Source organism: Cupressus sempervirens, chromosome 5 (genome assembly GCF_028749045.1).
Source record: "Cupressus sempervirens isolate cs-2001-9-10 chromosome 5, ASM2874904v1, whole genome shotgun sequence".
Taxonomy (NCBI): Eukaryota; Viridiplantae; Streptophyta; class Pinopsida; order Cupressales; family Cupressaceae; genus Cupressus; species Cupressus sempervirens.
The window spans coordinates 390,931,159-390,957,368 of NC_143122.1; the positions used below are offsets into that span (position 1 = coordinate 390,931,159).

Below are 26,210 nucleotides of genomic sequence, written 5' to 3' on the forward strand. Positions count from 1 at the left end.
GGGAAACGTCATCCAAACAATGTGAGGACTTGTATGCAAACCATCATGTCTTTAATCATAGAGGATGAGGGATATCTGTAAGCAGTTGCAAACAGATTTGTTATCTCTTTGGAGGATTGAGCAGGTTGTATCACCTATTGCTTATGGGCTCCCAAAAAGATTGGTTGAACATAAAATTGATTTGCATGAGTTAAAACACTAACATTCTTTTGTATTATAAGTATTGCTTGCCTTGATCTTTTCCTCTGAGAATGTTCTTGTAGGAAGAGGGAGATTGAGATTCAAAGGGTGCCTGACATTTCATTAAAGACAACCTTGAAAAAGAGGGAGCAAATAGAGGATGTGATTAAGTCAGCCTTCGTAATCTCAATCATATTGATTCAGAGGGAGTAAACCATGTTGAGATGGATTCTCCAGTGATCAATAAATTGTAGCAATCAAGAGAATTATGATTCATGAATATACCTCGTGACTATATGATTCTAATGGGCCTACCCCCTGTGTACATCATGAGGAAGTGACGGGTTCCAAATGATGTCACTTGTATTTGCAGAAGTTATTGAAAGGTGATGTTCTTACAATAACTTAATTCTCTATTATGATGGATATCTCATGGCATCTATGCAAATCGTAATAGATTATACTTTGCATGGTGGATGTTTATACGGTAAGCATTATGAGAATGCGTGTGCACATACCTTATAAACATTTTTTGAGTACATGGTGAATTGTGATATTGCTATCAAGATTTAACTGTGTAGTTTTTGAGTCAAACTCATTGACCCATGTTTCATGAGTAGTGATTCAACATGAATCCATCTCTCATGAGAACAAATGGAACACTTAGCACTCATTGGATCTAGGTGATGCTCACAAAGGTGAAGCACCAAGACTTCCCGAGAGGTCACCCATCCCAGTACTACTCCAGCTTGAGCAAGCTTAACTACGGAGTTTCCTCCATAGTTGAACCCACTCTACTTGCAACCTCATTTGCAAAACCTTCACCAAGTGTTGTGCCTTATGAACCATTCATTAGAAAGCCCCTTAAGCTCATTGATGTTATGCACATTGATATACTGGAAGGCTATTACACAAAGCACTTGGTGAATATCACATGACTTGATGTTCTAGAAGGCCATTACTCACAGACTACTTGGTGAATATCATGTAACTTGATGTTTTGGAAGCCCATTACTCACAATACTTGGTGAATATCATGTATCTCAACATTCTAGAAGGTCATTACTCAAAGAATATTTGGTGAATATCATTGATATTCTGGAAGACCAATACTCATAATATTAGATGTGATATAAAACCTTATTGAGTGATTCGTGAATATTGTTCTTATAGAGACCAATGCTCAAATGTGATATCAAAATGGTGAATATCATATGTTGATATTCTGCAAACCATTGCCTTATTGAGTAAATGGTGAATATCAAGTATTGATATTTTGGAGACCATTACTCAGAGCTTTGGTGAATATCATATGTTGATATTTTGAAGGCCAATACTCAATATCTTTTGATCAAAGATATTCTTATATTACATTGAGGTAATCTATGTGACAGGTGTTTATCCTCCCTAGCTAAGAGGGAGTGTTGATATTTTGGTAGCTTTAGTAGGATAAACCTGTGAGATCAAAGAGAAATTAATATAATTACAATGATATATATATATATATATATATATATATATATAGATACAACTTTAATTAAGTTTGTCATTATACTAATTATATTAATGAATAGAAATGTCCCATTAGGGGCATGTCTCTTCCCTTGGTTTATTCCTCATACAAGTACAAGAGGACTTTGTCATTTGGAAAGTACATACCAAGCATAATGTCAGTGCTATTACATTTGCAGCGATCCTGAGAAAATCAACACTTAGTACATGTTGATGACATTCACAAGAACATAGAGTAGCTCTATTGGAAGATTCAGTTTGAGAGGAACCAAAAGGGGATGGAAGGTAACTCTATCTTGTTGACTTAAAATTGTCAAAGAAGCCTTTGGGTGACTAACATCAGATTATTTGAACTTACATTGGATAGAGATCACATCTTAAAGGTTGTTGGCATTTATGCTAATGAAGAAAATAAGCTCGTCATAGAGTTTAAATATACTAAGGACACATTGGAGGCTACACAAATAGCTCTTCTAGAAGCAGAAAATCAGCTTATTGTCAATGAATAGCTAAGGGAGTGGAGAAACAAAGAAATGACAAAGTAAGTAAAACAGGTGGTAGATAAGCTTGACCAAATTCAGGAAGGCTTTGACTTGGAGCAGTGTCCTAATTGGGATTTTCCGAACTAGGATAGCAAGATACTAGACCTAAGTTGGAAAGAGGGAAATATTTTCAAATTACGGATAACCCTCCTTGTGTGTTGAGTACTGATTGGACAATTGATAATCAACTTTTTCAGCTGGATAAGGAAAATCTTTTTGACTTCCATGATGAGGATAGGTCTAATTGCAGGATTTGGGACTCAGATGCAGTTTCTAGTGATGAGTTTCGGTCATAGAATTGGAGTAGTGGATCATTTTCAAGGGTTAGTACTACTACCCATTCTTTGATCAGCTTATACACGGGATCAGTTTCTAATTTACGTATAAGTTTATTGGATTCAATGTTTTAGCAGCTAAATAGTTCTTGATTGAAGATTGATAGTAGTTATGGTTTGTTCATATGAGATGGATTTTCAGCCACTTCATTACTCATGATACCTATGTATGTATTTAGTGGCATTTCAGATTGATTATTGTTGTACTAGCCCCTCTACACTACTGGTGTTGACCTCAGGTTTTGAGCAGTTTAATTTTTACATCAGCAATTCAGGATGGGCTGATAGTTTTATGGTGTCTACGATGGGTTTTATGCATGAGTTCTTCAATGACGATAGCTCCTTGAGATACCTCTATCTCCTCATATATGACAATTGTGATAGCATGTTATTTTGTGACACTTCAATGGGTTTTCGATGAGTACCTTCACAATCCTAAGCATGTTGTTGTTTATATCAGAGTAGCACAGCAGGTTGGTGGAGCAACATTCTTGACGCTGATATGGGATCCGAACATTTGATTTCAGCACACAGGTGTAGATTGCTCGAGGGAAAGCAATGTCTGGGAAGGGAGGACCATAATGTCCCCTTTTTTGGGTCATTAAGAGTAAATTAAATAATTAAATTTTAAGGTGTCAAACTAATATCAAAATAATGACAACCTAATTTAATTATTTAATAAAGTATTAAAACGACTTAATGGAGCTAAGTGAATAAATAATAAAGTAATTTTAATTTAAAACGGAGTAACAAAGAGTCGGAAAAATATTCTAAAAGATAGGCAAGGAGAAAAATGAAGAGTCACAGGAATGTATTATAAAAGATCATTGAGAGGCTCACTTTGGAGAGGCTTGGTTTATGTTTGATTTATTATCTCCTCTTGGAGAATTTGGGAGCTTTGGCTTTCAGCTGGTTTGAGCACTGACACCCTCGAGCTTGGAGGCAATGGACAAAAATTCATTGTCTGTTGGAGATATCACTCAAGTGTCTTACTTGTATTTCATATTCACATTTCAGGTTATCCAATTTGGCTGTAAGTTTTGTGATTACGATTGGATCCTTTGTTGTTCTACTCGAGATTTATTTGAAATTTTCATAAATTTCTACTTTGGCTAAATATTTTATATTTTTCCAAACAATGTGCCAGATAAACTGTAAACAATGGACATAATATCCTAGGGGAATTTGTGTGTCTCACCACAACTTCAATAGTGTCTTGCATTAGTAAAGTTAGAAGCAGAAGTAACTAAGATTTCTAAACTTTCATCCCATTTACACTTTATTTAAAACTGTTGTTAAAAATTGATGATGCACTTGTATTGCTATGTTTCCCCGAGTTTCTGGGACGACGGGATGGGTTTCCAAGACATTTTGTTTTTTGCTAGCGCAGGGGACGGCTATATATATACACAATGTTACATAATTCTGAAATTTATGAATATATTTGAAAATTCAGATTTCAAATATATTCATAAATTTCAGAATTACATAACATATATACATACATATATATATATATATATATATAGAAATCTGAATTTTCAAATATATTCATAAATTTCAGAATTACATAACATTGTAACATTCATCATAGCAACATAATTTAAAATTATTAATTTCATTCATCAAATCGTCATAGAAAATAGCATCAAATCAAATCATCGTAGAATACAAAGATTAGAAACATAGGATGACTTCAAATAAATCGAATGAGAGAACCAAAAGTATCACAGATTCATATCATTATCGTATATCAAAATGCACAAAGGCTGCAAGTTTTAAGTTTCAAGTTTCAACAAAATGAAAACATATAGGCTTAAAACTTTAAATTATCAACTATCAATGATCATATAATCTTTCCATCAATGTACCAACTATCGATGACCATATAATCATTCCATCAAAGATAGTATGACCACCCCTAATCTTGATTCATATAAATGTCACTGTTACCCTACAGTTGTCAAATGCCACTACAAATACCCTTCAACACCTCTGTAAGTGCCCTAAACAGTATCTACAAGTCGTCTCTGCCATGCATCCAAACCCTACTGCGAGCATCTCAGCAAAAATAAAATAGCAAACAAACATATGATATGTTATGATGTTTCAAACTTACGTATCATATGATACAATCTGTCGTTTTATTATTTCATAACCTTTATCTGCATGGGGTCCGCAAACGTGCAAAAAAATTGTAAATTACTTATTATTTTTTTGTCAATAGTTTTTTGGTTGTTGGAAACCTTAAGTCGTCCCTAAGACGGTCAATGGCCATAGGAAACCCATTAATCATTTCCATAGTTTCCAAGACGGGTTTCCAATTTTTTAGTTGATTGAGGATGGCTTGGAAACGTCTCAGGCTGTCCCTCCATCCCAAAAACCATCCCCGTTTCTGAAACCTGAGGTTTAAGGGTGTAAACATGTTTCCAAGTAACATAATTGTATTGCCAAATCATGTGAACTAAGAAAATTAATAGCTTTATATATCCTCCACAAAAGGCTAGCACAAGTCCCCAAACAAAAGTCGCAAGTACTCATTATAAACCTTGGGCTTTTTTTTACATGATCACACAAACATTAACATTGCTTATTAGCATTTAAAGCCTTGTTCAAGAGTAAATTAGATATTTGTTGTTTCATTCTACAAGTTAAGGTGGCCACAAAACTCACATCAACACTGGTCAAAGAAGAAGCAAAGGAAAATTTTATAGAGGAATCATTCTACTAGAAATAAAACATATGCAAAAATTAAAAAGAAATGTAAGTATATTATATGCTGGTATTTCAAAAAAAACAAGACTTTTAAGATTGATAAGTGCAAATTTCCACGCTGCAATTTGAAGATCACATTATATTTTGATGTTTTACCAATACTTTAAAAAGCCAATTGAAGAAAATGGCACGTGAGATTTTATCTAGAAAAAGCAAGACATTTATATAATTACTATATCTGATATTTATCAATCTGCTTAAAAAGAAAAATTAGGTGGGCTACAAGCAAGAGATAGATAACTCAATTTTCAGCATATGAACCCTTCAATGAGGAGGATTACGCTAATTGATATTCCACATTAACATTTGAGAGTTCGGCAAGACAGGAAACAGCACTGTGCCAACTGCTTTGTTATATTTAAATCCTAAGATTGTTATGATTGTAGGCTATACTACAACATTCAGATGAATCTCTTGATAATCACTTTAGGTAGTTAATTTTCTTTTAATAGTGCAACAGGCACGATGCATAACCTTGTCTGAATGCAAATATTTTAAATAAACTAAAGTTACCTGGACCTGAAGCTCTCTTGTAGAAAAATCAATCAAGCCTCCCAAGAGCCTCCTCTTAAAAACTGGTAATGATTCTTCACGTCTTCAATACAATAAATGATAAAAGTTATTTAGTTTGCTTTCACTTCATGCAAAAGCAAAGCCTATTCAAAGCCAAAGTCTTCCAGAGTATTCTAATAAAATTGGTTTTCTTACACGTTATAATTCTAGCATAAGATAGTATTGAAACAATGCAAATGTACTATTTATTCAAAGCCAAAGTCCTCTAATGTATTCTAATGAAACTGGATTCTTTTATTATAAATAAAGCACATGATAGTAGCATGTCAATCTAAAAATGCATATTCAACCTGTATAATAATATACAACCTTCTAAAGCCAAGTAAGAAATAAATTTAGAATACAGAGCACACAAAAATCTAAACACGGGATACAAGCATCACAAAGGCCATGTTTGTGCTCGTGTACAAAAGAGATGAAAATAAAGAGCTTTATTAATCAAACTAATTCCCTGTCCACAAAGTTGAAGTAATGAAGAGACTGACCCAAATGCAGGGCACCACACCACAATATAGCAAACAGAAGTTCGAGGACACATGCATGTTGAATAACACATCCAAGACTAAAGCCTATCCCTCCCAATACAGGTCTAGGCCCACCAGTATTTATTGAATATCCTCAATTAGAAAAATAACAGAAAATACTCTATTTAATGGCCAAACAAATAGAGTCGTGTAAAAACCCATTATGAGTAAAGCCAAAAGTTAAGAACTAAGTGCCAAGTTAAAGTAACAAACATGATAATCAATAACCTGACCTTATCTGTGTTAAAGTTACACGAAAGATAGAACAGAGAACAAGCAGAAGTAAAAGGATCTATTACAGAAATGAAGTACAATTGTGCACACAATAGTTAAGCAAATATATGTGCTTTGATATTTATTGGAATACTATCCAACTGGATCACTTACTTCAAAATGTTAAGGTTGCAGAATGACCTACTGTTCCTTATGTCATCAAGCGATGCATTTCTATTAACCCTTCTGTCAGCAGGGTAAACAGGCACATATTTGACATTTTCCCGTGGCTATTACTAATGGGGGTTTTGTGAGCAGAATATATATATATATATATATATATATATATTTCAAAACATGCATTATTGCAAAACTAAATCATTTCATAGTATGAATATATGTTGCTTGATCATTGATCAATTATATATATTTCAAAACATGCATTATTGCAAAACTAAATCATTTCATAGTATGAATATATGTTGCTTGATCATTGATCAATGCCAAATGTCACAGCTAAACATTAAATACTCATTCATTCATTAATCTATGTTCACGATTCTAAAGAAAATCATACATTGAATTTCTAAATTGCAAAATGAAATTTCAAAACATAGACTAGCTCATCAAATAATAAAGTTTGAAACATAATGATAATAGTGACAAGTGCTTAATAGTTTATCATTGTATTAAAGCCCTTTGAGGGTCAAATGGGTCATCAAAAGAATGAGGGATCAATGGGTTCATCCCCAACTGCAACTAAAATTCTAATAGGCTCTTTTTGGGGTTAGAAGGAAAAAATAATAATAAAATATTATTTAATATGTTTTTAAGTTACTTTTTGGCCCCATGGACAATGGGTTCTTGCCGGTCCTTGAGGGTCTGTGTGGGGTCCACCCGAGTCCGTGGCAAATTCATGCAAGGTTTGCACCACAGAGTATGTGTCTGCGTGGTGTCCACCAAGTTCCGTGGCAAGTCCATGCAGGGGGTCTACACCACAGAATGTGGGTCCATGTGGACCCATAGTCCATGGTGCGGACCCTGCATAGACCTAGCCCTAATCCAAACCCGCAATGAACCTGGACCTGAACCTGGCTAATGGGGTCTGAACCCTACAATTAGCCAATCTCTAATTTAAGAAATCATAAATCTCAATAAAATTTGTTGCAGATAGAAAATACACTATTCATCCCCATTATTCAAAAAACCAATAGGATTTGGTAAAAAACTCTGGGACGTCAGAAAATTTGAGTAAACATTGTTGATTTTATTAGACTTTATTTGAGATGGAACAATTCTTAATTCCTGAAATATATGAACTTCTGTTTCTTCTTTATGATGCTATGACAGATATCAAAGTGAGAAAATATCCAGTGATCCAATAAGAAGAGTGTAAGTAGTCAATAGACTTAAATAAGACTATTTGTATAATCTTATATACAAGATGACATGGAGCGACCAAAGTAAGAGAAGACAGATTCAAACTGGACTGAGAATATTGAATGGTGCAAGTATACAGGTCAATGAATGAATCCCAAAGCCCGAATAGTATAAGAAACCTCCTAAGAATTAATGTCAATGCCGAACTCTGCAAATAGTTAGAAGACTAAAGAATGTTATATAATGTACTTACCAATTTTACTGTACTTTGTTATGACTGCAGGGATAGTATAAGAAACCTCCTAAGAATTAATGTCAATGCCGAACTCTGCAAATAGTTAGAAGACTAAAGAATGTTATATAATGTACTTACCAATTTTACTGTACTTTGTTATGACTACAGGGAGACTGAAATTCTTAACTGTTCGATTCAAACTGGACTGAGGTCAAAGTCTGCACAAGCATTTGTAGGGGGGAGTAGGGTGGGAAGGCCTACACATGGATGGACATGCCTCCCACGTGGAGGACATGTCCATTCACGGACGGTCTTCCACAATCACTTAAGTGATAAGCGACAATCAGTCGCTGAAAACAATCCAAATATAATGCCCGATAAAGTTAAGATGCTCAATATAGTATTGTATGTATTTTGCTCAAATTTAAAGGATGATCAAGTCGTTAAATATTATTAATATGAAATTAGGGTATATATAATTATATATTTATTCAAACCGATATTTCAAATTTCTATGATAATAATTATTTAATTTTATATGGATATGTAATAAAGAATTATCCTTTATTAATTTATCTCAATTGTACCTTATGTTTTATCCAAATAAAGCTATAAACATTAACACTCCCTCTTAAGCTAGGGAGGATAAACACAAGAGTAAATATTACCTCAACATAATATAGAAGATATAAATCATAGGATGCCATGGTATCCTTAAGGAAAATAATCCACGATGCAATATATCTTCTATTGTGATCTGCACAAACATCATGGGATGTCCATCACAATAGAAGGCCGTGGTCCTTTTAAGGAACTTAATCCACCATGCAATTTGTCATCTATCGTGATCTTCTTCAAACATCATAAAATGTCTTATCAGAGCCATGGTCTGTTTAAGGAACTTAATCCGCCATGCAATTCATCATCTATCGTGATCTTCTTTAGACATCATAAAATGTCTTATCACAATAGATAGCCATGGTTTGGTTAAGGAACTTAATCCACCATGCAAGATATCTTCTAATGTACTCTACAGAAACATCATGAGATGTCGATCACAATAGAAGGCCATGGTCTATTTAAGGAACTTAATCCACCATGTAATAATATAATCTATCATGATAGAAATTTAGTTATTGTAAGCTCGTCATGTTTCAATAACTTTTGCAAGTACAATTGATAACCATTTGGAAGTCGTCACTACCTCATGATATACACAGGGCCCATATGAAACAAAAAGTAAGTCGTTAGTACAATAATCAAATATTCTAAGACTCTTCTCAATAATAACAACATACCAAGTTATACCTCTACAATGTTTTACTTTCAGAGGCTTGGTGTTGATAGTAAATGATTGTGAACTCCCTCTTAATCCACTTTTACATTAATTTTAAGGATGTTTCATTAGAATAGAGAAGTCTCTGAGTCCAATTTCTGATTACTGACTTCAGCGAAGAAAGCTTGATGTTTGAGTCTATCAATACATATTGTTGCACTGTGCCCATAGTTGTCACATCTGTAACATTGTACTTTGGAGTAGTCTCTCTGTCTCTTGTGCGGATGTTTACTATTAGATAAATTGCCCTTTTTCCTTTTTATTGTAGTGGTGAGAATCTGAATATCACCTCCAATGGAAGTATCATCTTGAGACATTAACATGCACTCCTCTTGTATGCAGTCAGCTTTGAGTCGAGCCAATTTAGGAAGCTTGGATGGAGCGCATACTCCTTGTCTAAAAGCTTTCCATGATGGTGGCAGACCCTTTAGAGCAATCATGGCTAATTCTTTCTCATCATAGATTTGACCAATCATAGAAAGTTGGTTCCTTAGTTCTGTTATCCTCATGAAATATGAAGCAATAGATTCTCCTTTGTTCATCTTAATGTTGGAGAGATCGTCTTTTGGAGTTAGAATTCTAGTGGTCTTGTTTATCTCAAACATTTCTTGAAGTGCTTTAAACATTTCATATACCGTGTCTAATTTAGAAATAATAAGAAGTAGATGATCTTTAACACCGTCCACAATCAATTTCATGGCTCTAGTGTTATCCTTCTCCCATTTATTCAATTCATCACTTCCCTTTGGTGGTTGGTCAAATTTTTCAATAAATTGCTTTAGGTCATTCTCTTTCAGGATTAACTTTATTCATAGTTTCCACCCTGTGTAGTTTAGGTCACTGTCGAGTCTATCCTCTACCTTAATACCACTTACCATTATGATAGATAGGGAATTAATAATGCTTGAGTGCACTAAATAAATCTGATCAGAATTGTCTCTTAGACCTGCTCTGATATCAAACTTTATTTGAGGGGGAACAATTCTTCTTAATTCCTGAAATATATGATCTCATATTTCTTCCTTATAATGCTATGACAGATATCAAAGTGAGAAAATATCTAATGATCCAATAAGAAGAGTGTAAGTAGTCAATTGACTTAAATAAGAATATTTGTATAATCTTATATACAAGGTGACATGGAGTAACCCAAGTAAGAGAAGGCAGATTCAAACTGGACTGAGAATATTGAACGATGCTGGCATACAGGTTAATGAATGAATGCCAATGCCCGAATAGCATAAGAAACCTCCTAAGAATTGATGCCAATGCTGAACTCTGTAAATAGTTAGAAGACTGAAGAATGTTAAATACTGTATTTACCAAGTTTATCGTACTTTGTTATGACTGCAGGGAGACAGAAATTCTTAACCGTTCGATTCGAACTGGACAGAGATCAAAGTCTGCACAAGAATTTATAGGGGAGAGTAGGGTGGGAAGGCCTACACATGGATGGGGGTGCATACCACGTGGAGGACACACCCATCATCGATGGTCTTCCACAAACACTTAAACAACTATCAGTCACCGAAAACAATCCAATTATAATGCCTGATAAAGTTAAGGTGCTCGATATAGTATTATATGTATTTTGCTCAAATTTAAATGATGATCAAGTCATTAAATATTAATAATATGAAATTAGGGTATATATAGTTATATATTTATTCAAATAGATGTTTCTAATTTCTATAATAATAATTACTTAATTTATGAAGATATGTAATAAAGAATTATCCTTTATTATCTCATTTATACTCTATGTTTTATCCGACTAAAGCTATAAATTTTAACAAACATCATGGGTATTTTGTGGATGTTTCTGCCCTTTTAAGTGCATTTCAGGTCAACCAATGTGTTTTCAATGTTATTTCTGCCAGTTTCAGCCATTTGTGCAACTTCTCTTTTCCAAGGACCAATACCAATAATTAGTGAAACAAACTCATCACTGTTCAATTATAATTGATTGCTAGTGTGATCTTTGTTTGTAAAGTTATAAAAGTCTAAGAACACTTGAAGTTAATAGATTGCTCATTAGGTCACATCTTATTTATGTAGTTTTCCCTTTATTGAATATTTTCAGATAGGGGTACTTTTGAAACAACCTATTTAACAAAATTGGGAACCAGATCACCTGTAGGTGTATAAATTTTATTTCAAATGTTATTTCTTGTACTTTACTCTTGACAGAAGATTTTAATTGTTAAAATACTGAACTGGTTTTTAACATGTTCAGAGATATCCAAAAGTGTATTTATTCAGATCCATCTATATTCCTTCCAATCTAAAAACTGAAATGATAATATTTTTCCAACTATCAACAACTTCACTAAGGTGTATGTGCAACTTGGAAAGTAGTAATAATGTTTATAGAACAACTTATGCCTGAATACGCATGCATATCAAATCGGAGGAGGCTCATTAAGAAATAAATACTTTTTATAGTCCTGATTATATATAATGAGAAAATGAAAAACTTTGGAACTCTACTATGCCAAAGTCAAGCTTGTGTAGCATATTTTTATGTTTCATGGTATTCTCATGTTTTCATTGTCCAAGAGACAACCAGTCTAGTTCTGTTCTGTGCTAGTTTAGGTTTTTGTTCCATTTCTATGAAGGGTCCTCTCAAATTATGTTTTGAAGTTGAATAATGTGAGTTGTAACTGTATGTTCTTTGAGTCTTATCAATCAACTTCTATTACTTTTGGACATGTTGGGCCCATAACCACTGCTCCATAAATGAAGATTGGGAATTTCCTAAAGACTCTTTCAATTGACAAAATTACAGAGTTAAAGGAGATTTATTGGTATCTTGATATTCATGTTTACAATATTCTATTGGTTCCTCAGAAAAGCAATATTTTATGCTGGAATTGATGAATTTTTACATGGGTGAAAGCTACATTAAATGGTGTAGGCACTCTTCCCACTTTGTGAAAAAAGAGTCAGAAACTTCTGAACACTTGCTTTATAGTTGTCCCTTTGCTATGAATTGTTGGTACTGGTTATGTAAGAAATTAAATTGGCAAACCGCATTGTCTAATAGCCTTTTTTTTTTTTTTTAAAGTTGGCCAAAACATGGTTGTTCTAAGGTTTATAATTAATTTATGGAAAAATTTCCCTTCCATACTCCTATGGGAACATGGAAAGAAAGAAATAGAAGAATTTTTTTTACAACAAGACAGAACTATCATCCTTTTTTAATAAATTGCAGGCTTAATTTATTGAGGTAACTAACAATAATCTCAAATACTCATATAAGGAGGAAGGTTTCTTTTCAAACTGGGATGCAGATATGCGTAAAAATTGGTTTAAACTAATTAACACACCAATGATATACATAAAACCCAACAAATTTCCTAGGAAAGAATGTGAATGGGAACCTCCTTCTGCAAGATGGTCAAAGTTAAATTTTGATGGAACCTCTAGAGGTAATCCAGGACTAGAAGGCTTAGGATGTATTATTTATTCAGATAACGGATCATGCCCTAACTAAATGCGCCAAACCTTTAGGAGTAATGTCTAATACTTAGCAGAATTGCAGGCCCTGGTAGAAGGCTTAACCCTAAATAGAGAGATAGGTATTAACAAATTAGTTATCAAAGGCGATTTGCAAATTATCCTAAATGCGTTAAGAAAAAGAGAATCCCCAAATTGGATCATTAGTTCTAAACTTGAATATGCCCTAGCCATCGTTGATCAATTCGAAGAAACAATCATAAAGCATATTTATAGGGTAGGTAATAGAGAAGCAGATAATCTTGCTAACAAAGGAGCAGATGGACAAGAGATTCTAATAAGACAAGCTAATATGATAAGTATAAGTTGGACACTTGTTCTTGGAGCGGTATTGGTTTAGAACTTTTATTATCAAAATAATCATATTAATTTCTTTTGATAGATTTTGTATGTCTATGTGTAAGCTATATGATTGACCAATTTAGCTGATAACATGGAAGTTTAATGTTAATAAGAGGCGTATCATAGGTTATTCAAAACTTTTCCTTATATACTATTTGATTTAAAAGTTAAGTTAAAAGGCGATAAGTTTCATTTTGATCATGTAGCATACTTAATTTTGTTCTAACAACTTGATCGTAGTTGTTAATTCGAAAATAAAAAATAGACGCTAAAATTGGTTAAATTATTCTGAGATATTTATGTAAGGGCTACACCAAGGATACCTATACATCTCTAATCTTTGGTACCCAATTGAGATGGTTTTTTAACACAATCTTGGGCCTCATGGCCTCTTACCTATCCAAAAAAAAATGGTGTAGGCACTCTTTCTGTTTTGAGCAGTAGATTTGTTCCTCGGTTGGAGCACTGTAAAGACTTTGCAGCTGCTATAATTATGTTCCATGCTAAAGTATAGGAACCAAGTACATGTGTACGGGCAATTCTTTTTAGTTTTTTCCCTTAGGTACGTGTTTGTGTATGTGTGTGTGTGTGTGTATATATATATATGTACTATATAGTATATAGAAATATACCTATGTTACCCAGGGACACGTTTCCAGCCCTAAGCCTTGAGTCTCGGAAACCATCCCCATTTCGAGGACTTGGGGACGGCCGGAAACGTTTCCAAGCCATCCCCACCCAAGCAAGAAAAATGGAAACCCGTCCCCGAAACTTCGGAAATGGTCAACGCATTTCCAGAGGGTGCTGACCATCCCGGGGACTCCGTAGCCATTTCCCTTCCGTCCTGGGGACTGCATGAAGTTTCCAATTTTAAAATAAAATTCAACTTTAAAAAAAAATTAATAAATGGTGATTTTCTACCCATTCGCTGGCCCCACGTTAAAATAATAATATATGTTAATATAACCCATGTTGAAAGAGTTTTTTTTGGAAGCCCTTACAAACTTAGCATCCAACTATGACTGAAAGTTAAAACTTCAACTTTTGTTCAACAAACCAGACCTGAAAATGATTGTAAATCAAACTTCTATTTGATATATTCATATTGCCGACCTAGAAATGATTGCTGCTGGGTTGAGGAATACTCAGATTGTTTTCACCTTTGATAATGCTCTAATAGCAGCAATAACTGCCCAAAAATAAATTGTTTTAGCTGATTACTACCCAAGCAAGATGGTTGCAACCCGTCTAGGAAGATTTGACACAACAAATTCGGCTTTCCTCCAAAACCCACAAGAAAGGGCTCTAAAATCTAATCTAATCTATGTCAGATTGATTCTCTCATTTGATGTCATCCTATGTTCCAATTCTTAAACGATGATTCAATTTGATGCTATGTTTTATGCTGATTTGATGAATGAAATTGATAATTTTACACTATGTTGCTATGATGAATGTGACAATGTTATGTAATTCTGAAATTCATGAATATATATATATATATATATATATATATATATAGCCGTCCCCTACCGTCCCCTATTTTAGCCCCAAAAAAACCGTCTCCGAAACCCATTTCCTCATCCCCCCGTCCCAGAAACTCGAGGTAACATAGAAATATACATAATTGCAAAGCTAAATAAATTTGACAGTATGATAGTTCATCACTGACCAATGCCAAATACCAGGCGTCTTTTATAACACAACTCAAGAACCGGAGCAAACGTCACAGTTATGATCTTATGGCATTAGTTATCTGGATCGTATGAAAGAGAATAATCACAGACCTGCAATTCAATATATACCGAAACCAAAAGATGACCAAAACAAGGGTATTCAAACAAGTCAACAGATTGAAAAGCGTATTCAAACAAAAAGGAAAGAAAGCGGGAATCAAAGCAAAGACTTCTCAAGCAACAGAGTGTTAAGCTAGAAAAAATAGCTGCCCAAAAAGCTAAAGAGCTCAAAAGAGAAGAGAGGAGACGAATAATAATTTTGCTTATCTAAGTTCTGAATTCTGATCTCCATGTGCAATATTCTATTGGTTCCTCAAAGCAATATTCTATGCTGGAATCGATGAATTTTTACATGAGTGAAAGCTACATTAAATGGTGTGCACTCTTTCTGTTTTGAACAGGAGATTTGTTCCTCGGTGTGAGCATTGTAAAGACTTTGCAGCTTCTATTATCATATTCCATGCTAAAGTACAAGAACCAAGTACATGTGTATGGGCAATTCTTTTTTCCCTTTTGACATTTAATAGTAATAATTTTACTTGTCTAAGTTCAGAATTCTGATATCCATGTACAGACCCCCTTATTGGAATCAAATTTCTCATATGACAAGTGATCCCACTAACTAATGGGGGTTTTGGAGAGGAGGCCCTAATAGGTTTTAGGGGCAGCAATGATAAGCTGTCCAAGGTATATTACAAAACATAAATAATATTGTATTGGAATAAAATCAATGATTATAAAACAAAACAATGATCTAACTGAAGAAACCACGACTCCGTCCTCCTAGAAATTAAGAAACCATAGACACTTTTCAGAAATACACTCAAGCACTCAACTCATTGATCTCTATTAATTAACTAGGAACATCAAATAGATAGCTTGACTTAGTTTTCTTCCAAAAAGCTTATGAATTCAAAAAAATTTCAAGTTTCTGATTCCTGAGGCTTGGATTATGACTGGTTTGAAGAAAATGTACCTTACGCGTTGTTCGCCAGTACTTGAACCCCCAATCATTGCTAGCCATTCATAACAATGAATTGTGGACTCAATATCCTGAAGGAAACAGTAAAGTTGTAAACAGTTCAGTAAAAAAATTCGCACACAGCACTCCAAAATAGATTTTCAAAATGATGTGCATAATAACCTAATAGCAATACACACAGCTGGAAAACACATTTAAGAATATCTATATTGCACCTGTGTAAAGCAAACCAATTCAAATTGAGAACATTCAGAATATATGCGAAAAAGAAATGTCCAATAATCTCAAGATCAAAGCTCCATACAATGATCCAATACATCTATGTTAATAGTAAATACAATTCATGCCAGCACCATCTTCCAATGTGTTCACAACACCACTACAATGACCTCTAATGTTCATCAAGCATTTAAAAGTATGTGATTCAAACATGAGCTAGATATGAGGAACATCATGCACTCAGCCTGGATAACAAAGTTTAGCAAAACCAAGAGTTTATAACTCTATGCCTATTGAAAAACATTAAGGATTTTTTCAGTAAGCTACATAATGAATGCATGTGAAATGAAAGGCCATTATGTTGCAGCTGACCATTGATAATTGCAAATTTCCCATAATAAAGCTAGCTTATAGATGCTAAAATGAAAATTCTTCATTACATTGAAATTAAAGAAAAACTTTTAAAACCTTAAGATAAAATGAATGGATAATGCTAACTTTCATGCATATGGATATAGAAACAAATGAGGATCTGGAATGTCTCAGATTCTATTAAAGATTAAAAAGAAGCCTCTGAAAAGCAAGGTAAAGCTTATAGCTTTGATAGTGTTTTGAAAGTTAATGCTAGAATGGCAAGTATATTAGATTATTTTTAGTATGCTAGGTTCTTGCTATCTTTAGCACAGTCTTCTAGAACCTTGGTTAATGGTCATTTAGGCTTTATTTTGAGTTTTCTTAGTTTGATCTGTTTGTATACATTGTCTTTATTTAAACAACTTGCTTTTCAGTTAACACTGATTTTAGTGTTTGTAAACTCTATTTATTTCAATGTATTTGTAGACAATTCGTTTCGTTTTTCTCAATTTTGTGGTATCAAAGAAAATTTTCTAGGAGATTATTTTTCTGTGAATTTAAAATGTGTGAAGAAAAATAAATTAAAATTCCTCCATCTATTTACAGTCCGCTATAAAACCCCACCTAGGGTCTTTCTACAAATCCGTGTTTGTTCCAACAGAAATTTCTGGGTCTACACATGTATTTGTGTTTGTGATAAACAAAAAAAATTCTTCAACAACCCCCATGTGTCTTTTTGTCCAGCCGACACCTGGTAGCTTTGTTTCAGATCTACATCCACTTGCGATTTTGTCAGATTAGTAAAATATTTGCGCTGTAATAAGGTCCCACTTTTTCAGCGGTCAAACTCCTGAGACCCACAAACAAATTCCACATTATTTTCTCCCCAATGCAGTGATTTTCGGTTTTTTTTTGGCTCACGTTGCATTATTTATAGCAGCCCGCCTGTGTCTTTTTTGGCCTTAGGTGCTATTTTTTGCAACCCCCCCGCTGTTTCGTGTCATGGTCAGAGCATTCTGCAATGTTTACTGCAGTGTTTCTGATATTACTGGGCCACACTTTTTTGGGGGAGGGGAGGGGGGTTCTGCCAAAACCCTAATCCAGATATCTGGATTTCAGCCAATGAATTCCCGTCTTTTTGGGGATCTGGGTTTTTCACCCCTAAGCCCAATTATAGATTTTTCTGAATTTTTTCAAATAAAAGGTTATTTCTTTCAGGTTTTAATATTTTCCAGGGTGTTCAGTTCCGTTCAACATTTCCCTTGATAAAAAGCGTAAACTAAAAAGCAAAGTTTTCTAAGTAAAGACAATGTCTAAAAATATAACTAATTAAGAGAATTAAAAATGACATCTAAATGATTGCTAACTAAGGTTCTAGAATAACAAGCTAAATATAGAAAGAACCTAGGATACTAAAATTATTCTAATAAAATTGTATACCAAACCTTGATCCTTTTTCTATGGAGTGTAGTATCTATTAAATTCTAGGATCGCTGCAAATGTACTAACAATTGCCATTTTTATTGATTTTATTCAAAATGCAAATGAAGGCTTACAAATAAGAGAGGAGGAGATATGTCTCTATGGTTAATCATCACTAGTTAACATATTAATATATTAGTAATATAAATAATAATATGTATAACAATCTCTATATAATATATATATTATATACAATAATATATATATATATATATATATATATATATATATATATATATATATATATATATGTATTATATACAATAATATATATTATTTAGTATGGATAAGTATATATAGCAAATGATGATTTACCAATAACAATAATGTATATCAGATCGAATCAATCTGATTAAAGCTACAACTTTAACAATCCCTCTTAGCTAGGGAGGATTTGTAGAACACATTATGTTCTCAAGTATATGAAGAGATATCATCTCAGTATGATATTCAATTCACTATAAGGCTAAATTTTTCAACACTCCCTCTTTGGCAAGTAGGGAATTGAAGCAATTTCCATAAGTTTAATATAAGCTTAAACACTACCTTAATTGTGGTCTATAATAGTAACTATCTCATGGTGTCAGGCAAGATCCGGCCCAAAGAACGATAACAAGTTGGTTATCATGGTGTCCAGCAAAATCCGGCCCAAAGAACCATGATGAATCGGTTACCATGGTGTCCGGCAAAATCCAGCCCAAAGAACCATGATAACACTTGCTCCTAGACATCCAGCACATTTACGTGCTACAAGTTAATGTAGCGTATCTAGGAGATAGGTCAAACTATTGATAAGGTTGTCACCCTACAATAGTGACCTTACACACATGAAAGATTGTCACCTTCCATAACACACAATTGCAAAAAACTTAATCTTTTTATGACAACAACTTAATGAAGTCTATCATGATAACAGGTCAACCATTTATAAGATTGTCATCCTACAATGATTACCTTCTATTTTATATATGTCAATGAAAGATTGTCACCTTTCATTACATATCATATGTGAAATAGTAACCGCCATGAACCAAGTTAGAGGGTGGTACAAAGGCTTTCGCCTCAAATCTCCCTCACAGAGAAGAATGCATTACAAGGAATTTCACTTAAAACTTCTCCTCATAGAGAAGATATCATTTACAAAGGATTGCACCTCAAAATTCTCTCTCTGAACAATGATCCTGGGAAGTCGGATCCAGTAGTCACTCCCTCAGAGGCTCTCTTCCCCCAAGGATTCTTGTCAAGCTCACTCTGAACCTAATATCAATTTTATGATTTTCCAGTGGTAAGTCATCTCTTCCTCATGATATACATAGGAGTAGGCCCATCAAAATCATGCGGTCACACACATGTATTTCTAGACTCCCTCTGAGTATCAATCTTCTAAGCTCCTGCATTGCTTTAGAAGAAGTGTCATACTCCCTCTTAATGTAGAAGAATCTCATAATCTCAATCATCAAAGATGTTTGCTTCAAGAGCCTCACTTTATCCATCTTGATCATCAGGGTCTTTGGAGCTACTATCATTAGATTGAGTCTACACAATATTTGGTAGCATACGTAAAGTACCTCTATGCACCCTAAAATGGTCGCCTAGACTATGGGCCTCATTCTTCAATTTATCAATTTCGTATAAGATCAAGGCAACCTTCTTTTCCTATAAGAATATCCTCAACATAAAGGAAAAGATCAAGGCAAATAACCCTTATAGTATGTATAGAATTACAAATAAGAGAGATACTACAAAGAGTAGATAAATGTAAGAGATAAGAATACTTATCTGCATATGAAGATCCAGAAATTGTCTTCTTAGATTATTTGAGAATGGAACATCTCCCCTCTAAATAAGGTTCAAGTGGGAATGGAACATTGACTATTATTCGCCCCACAATGTTAAATTCCAACTCATTCTTATATTGTTGAACAATTTTGTATCAAATATGACAACTCCTTTCTAAGTTCCAACTTGCTCTTTTCATCCATTAAAGGTCCAAACATTCATTTAGCTTAACACTAGAAGCGAACATGTCCTTCCATTTTCTCAAACTTGTCCACAATATGCCAATATCTTGATTGAATATGATTGTGCCACATGAATGAACCTACAACTCATACGTCGAGTTTAATTCATCAAAGAGAGACTCGTAGATGGTTCATAACAACTCAAATTTCCTTCGTTGATGCAAAGGTATTTGTTTGATCTTTTGATTAAACCTATATTACACACATCTTGCAATCTGTGTATTCCAAATTTATATCATTAGTGAATCTATTACAACATAGTTTACTCCCTCTAAATTAATATGATCAAGATCACCAACGGTTGATTGAATCATATCCTCTATATGCTTCCTCTCTTTTAAGGTTGCCTAAAATGAAATGTCAGGCCCCCTCCAAATTTCAATCTCCTTCCTGTAATAACATTCTTGGAGGAAAAAAATCAAGGCACATATTTCTTATGGTACATAAAAATCACATAGAAATACAAAAAAGAGAGAATAGAGTGAGTAGATAAATGAAAAATCTTAGAATACTTGCATGTTTATATATATATAACAACTATCAATTTATATTGTTTCCAATATGATACAAGAACAATCAAATATAATAATCTCACCTTTTAATTTTCTTATTTCTTAGTTTACCTAAGGGCGATAAGGTCTTTCTATATATATATATATATATATATATATATATATATATAGAGAGAGAGAGAGAGAGAGAGAGGAACCTTAAATAATACACCACTTCAAATATTATTCAATAATAATAATAATAACAAATGAAACTTATTATACCACATAATATTTTCCTATGAGAACTAAAAAATATACCATGCCAAAATCACTAAGCAAAGGAGAGGCCTGCCATTTTGTAGACGTTGGGGAGAGTATAAAAAAATTAAATAATGTTAATTTGATACAACACGTACCTTAAAATACTAATTACCTTTGTCGGTCAACATTGATCACCATGAACATACTAAACAAGAGTTGGCCAGAGAATCAAGTCTACAAAATACCCTTGTCCGCTCAAGGATGTTCTACTAGGGATATGTGTGTTTAATTTAGTTGTCTCGATTGTTTTCAAATGATTCAGGGATTATCATGTTATTGGCAATACCCGATACCCTATACATTTAACATCACATTATCCTTTGACAAGTCCCGAATTTAATCTCCATCATAGTGCATGTGTTTGTTATCCGCATTTCCTTTATTTGATTTCGTTGTTGTCCATTTGAAAAGATCAATTACCACATGACCCGATAGCTTAACCTTAAAAGGCAACTTGCAATGCCATGTTCACTTGGATAACCCGATGACTACATGATTCATCGATGACTGAGATCCCCTCTTTTGACATTTAGTAAGCGCAGCTCCCAAAGGATTGGCTTTATTCATTACATCGACCATTTGCATGCATTCTCTCTACCTTCATTTAATAAGCTTGATTAAGAGAGATTTCACGAGCTTGCACATATTTGGATGTTGCAACCACCCCCAACAGTGGGTACCATCAAGTTCCCAAACATTTAAGAAAGAAGGTGAGCAGCTAGTGCCACTAAATCCTTCATCTAGTCATAATAATTGCGAAAACAAATCCTATTCTGGATGAGGACACAATGAAGGAGACTTTGAGAAGGCTTCCTATTCCATCACAGATAAGGGCAAAGATCGTTTGTAAAATGTGGAATGTGATGATATCATCCACCCATTTCAGCGTCACTAACCAAACAGATCATTTAGTGACTCAACAACGCGGCCATGGAATTGCTTTCTTCCGCGCCTCTCTCAACCAATGGTTTCCAATTTCTTCGCCATGCTATGAAAAGTTATGTGAGAATATTAACAAGCAATATTTAAACGAGCTTTGCCTCTGTACTGTAGTGGGTGGACATTTTCTTTTTCTTGGTTTTAAGCATAAGCATGTGATATTTAATCTCTTAACCAATCAGTGCAGATTCTTGAATGCCTGTTGTCATTATTCAACCATTCTCTCGACTACAAACTCATCAATTTCCATCAAGCAATAGGTAAGGTATGTTCCCTGAAAGGCCTTGTCAATTAGAATGCGAATTCTACATCAAGATGGGTGACTATAAATTTGGCCAAAAGTGTTCCTTCACCAAACCGCATTCTAAATTCTATATGCTTTAACCATTCAGGTTGTTTATGGTGTTCTTTATCACATGTATTTGAACAGTTTAATACATTTGTAGTTGGCTCTGATACCATGTTAAATTCTAGGATCAAGGCAAATGTACTAACAATTGTCATTTTTATTAATTGTGTTCCAAATGCAAATGAAGGTTTATGAATAAGAGAGGAGACATGTCTCTACGGTTAATCATGACTAGTTAACATATTAATATATTCGTAATATAAATAACCATATATAATATATTATTATATAATATGTATAACAATATAAATAATATATATTATATATATTATATAAAATAATATTTATATATATTATATGCAATAATATATATATATATATATATATATATATATATATATATATATATATATATGTATGTATGTATGTATGTATGTATGTATGTATGTATGTATGTATGCAATAATATATATTATTTAACATGGATAAGTACACATAGCATATGATGATTTACCAATAAAAATAATGTATATCAGATCGAATCAATCTTACTGAAGCTACAACTTTAACAGTATTGTCCGCCAAGACTCACTATGCAAACTTGATAGAACAAATTCTTGAGTGACACTATCATGAAACCAACAGAGATATCCAAGCAAACTTTTTGTATATTCGCTCCAACCAAATCTGAACCACATCTTTCCAAAGAAATTTACCAAATGCCATTTCATCCATCTTCCTTCCTTTGGGCATTTGCTTTTCTAGTTGTATATATGCACTGGCAGGAAATATGTTCTACAAAAAAATCCTCTGTGTGTGTCTGTGTTTTTTCCTACTTCAAAAATTTGTTATAAGATTCAGTGTACTCCCCAATACAGCAAATATGAATTTCAAAATAGTTAACTTCATTTTGCTCCACAATGCTGAAATATAAATCACAAGAATTTACAATAGGCCCATACTCAACCTCAACTTCAGACATGTTCCTTACAGCTTCATGGACTGATCTATAATAGAAAGAATTCAGTGGAGTTAAAAATACCACCATACAACAGCAACATATGATCCATGACTCTCCAAAAACTGAGCAAAGTCTCCAAATCACACTATATTCCCAACATTGTACTGCTCCAAACCAAATGGCTAAATCCACAACTTTTGAATCTGATTTGAATATAGAAAATATAAATATGAAATGGTCTATATTAGCATCAAAATGATATATACCATCAGTATAGTGCATAGTACACAACATCCGCAAAACTTCATACAATTTGAGTGAAAACTTAAAGAACGCACATAAATATTGCATTACCGGGACAACCTTTTTGAATCTCCTCCAAACAAATGTTATGATTACTGGAGTAATCGACTCTGACAAAGATTATCTCCATCTCTTCTCATTATGCAAGAAAATCTAGTTGTTCAAACTAAAGTCGCCAAGTTCAGCACCATACAAATCATGTACCAACTGCAAAAATGGGAATCTTGTGTAATTCAATCAATGTGATCACTGCAAAATGGGTGGCCAGCCATTGAAGAAAATAAATCATCTTTGAAAGAATCTGCATAGTTCTCAAACTCTTCAAGCTCATAATTATCAAATGCTTGCCAACTTTGCAATACATTGCACCAAGATTATTTAGCTCTAATTTCATGCTGCAGGGGATACTTTCTTGAAATGTTCTTATGGCGCCATTTGCTTCCTCAATCAGAGAAGCTTTTTCTACATATCATCTTCCCGATGCATCACATTCTATAACCAATGGTTGTGAGAACTTTGAAATGAAAAATACGAAATATGAGATGACTAAATTGGTGAAACTTATCACAATCTTTGTGAGTTCAATTCATCCATCCAAAAGCTCCTTTATGTCCCGTGTCGTCTAGAATCCAAGTAAGAGCTATTAGAATTCCACAATCCATTAGAGATATTAGCTTGTTTCCTGGGTTTGATTGTGTAAGAACTTTTATCATCAACATTTCGGATCACACTCTGTGATCCATTATCACAATGCAAGAAAAATGCCAGAGAAGAAAGGCGAAAATTATCCAAGTAATCAATCTACAGAGCCTCAAATTATCCAACTGATCATTTCACACTTGATTCTGTAATGTTTATTTTTTGGAACATTAAGAAGTCTGAAGTCAAGTCCATAAAATATTAAGTTTGGCTTAAGGGAGCTTAATAAAAAGTTATTAAATAGTTCAAATTAATATTATTAAAGGACTTAAAGGTTGGAAAGAAGGAAAAGATGAAAGGAAAGGAAAAAGGGAACTAAAGGGTCATCATTTTGAGCGTAAAAGAGGAAAGTCTCATGGATTTTGGCAATGCCTGGATTATTGTTTTGTTCGGAAAATTTGAGTTTCTCTTGGAGAAACATTAAGAGACTTTACATCTTCCATTTCAGACCTGAGGATGCAAACCTTCAAGCCATCTCTGGTGGATTGGACGTAGCCGCAATTCATCACTGCAGTGGATTCAAGTCAGAGTTCACGTTGGGTTTACAAGTTCTTTTTATATGTTTCCACTCTGACTGTTATTGCTATGTTTTAGATTGGATTTTGACAGCTGGTTTGTATTGCTGATGTATAATGCAATAACGTATTTTGAGATATTTTACTAAGTAATCTAGTTCATTGTTCACTTAAACTGCTCAATTTATTTGCAAAATATGTATGTGGTTTTCTGAAAATTATTTCTGAGTGAATTTGAGGAAAATATCCTTACGGGATATTATAGTGGTATCAGAGCATTGCACTTGCCGGTCTATGGGGCATATTTTTAGAAGGGTTTTATCAAAGGTGTATTCTGCCAGTGGTCATTTTTCAGACTGGAAATATTTATTTTACAACACCTTTATGATAATGTTGGCAAAAGTTATACAAACCAAATATTATTCCAGCCATCTATAGCCTTTGGTCAGTTTCTTGTGAAGTTAATTGCAAAAGATTTATTGTCGTTTGTGGCTTTGACAAAAAAATACTTGGAGTTATTGCCTATATAGTCCTATGCCAAATATTTATATATTCAAACTCTATTAGCATGAATACATGCATAGCAATTGAAGGTCGAGTGCTAAACTTCAATATGGTGCAATTAATATTAATATTCATTGGAGCCGCAATATTCAGTTCATTAAAGTATTGGAACTAAATGTTTTATGCCGTCAAACTAAAGACATGGGGCCCAAGTAATAACTTGGTCATCCGACACTAAACATTAGCGTATGGTGAATTTGGAATTAAGTTTTTCTGGCACCTACATGTCACGAGCCGCAGGGAGACATTGATCTAACATATATTATAAAAGTCTAGAGAAATCGCCAATTATATTATAAGGTGGAAGAGAAATACTTCATCCAAGGTCGAATCTTATCAAATGTAGATGTATATGCATACGAGTGGCTCTACGAACATATTCAACCAAGGTGAAAATAAGCTATGTGGAAACTAGTAGCAAATAGCCGAACCAATTCTCTTTAGATTGTTTTCGTGGAGTTGGAAGCTTCAAAATTGTTGTAGAAGATTGCTGTATAATATTGCAGGCCAAGGACGATGACTGAAGCCGTTATTTTTGCTCGTGAAGAGACTTGCAAAAACAAAACAAAACAAATATGAGCCTTGTTTCGTCTGATTTGTGACGATGTAAGTACAAAATCCCAAGCGAACAACAAGAGTATTGTGTGGCACTCGGGGGCAGAGTCCACATAAGCCAAATGTATTCCCCGCGATGTCATTGTCTCCCCTGTCGCACAAGTCACTGTGAGGAATTTGTTTGATGTTGAGAACAGTGGTGTGGAAAGGATTGAACCTCTCTTTATCAATAAGGTTGCATCAGCTTGAA

At 33.8% G+C, this 26,210-nt stretch overlaps 1 protein-coding gene across 3 annotated transcripts in view; it reads right to left on the reverse strand.

Moving 5' to 3' along the window:
* The window catches only part of LOC149556441 (WD-40 repeat family protein / beige-like protein), a 161,453-nt gene that overhangs the window by 85,668 nt on the left and 49,575 nt on the right, over positions 1–26,210 (reverse strand). For all 3 annotated transcript variants that reach the window (XM_089830752.1, XM_089830749.1, XM_089830750.1), the window contains 2 exons: positions 16,179–16,255; positions 5,858–5,939 (listed from right to left, as the gene is read on the reverse strand). In XM_089830752.1, the coding sequence (XP_089686878.1) occupies positions 5,858–5,939; positions 16,179–16,255 (159 nt within the window). The remainder of the gene's footprint in view (positions 1–5,857; positions 5,940–16,178; positions 16,256–26,210) is intronic.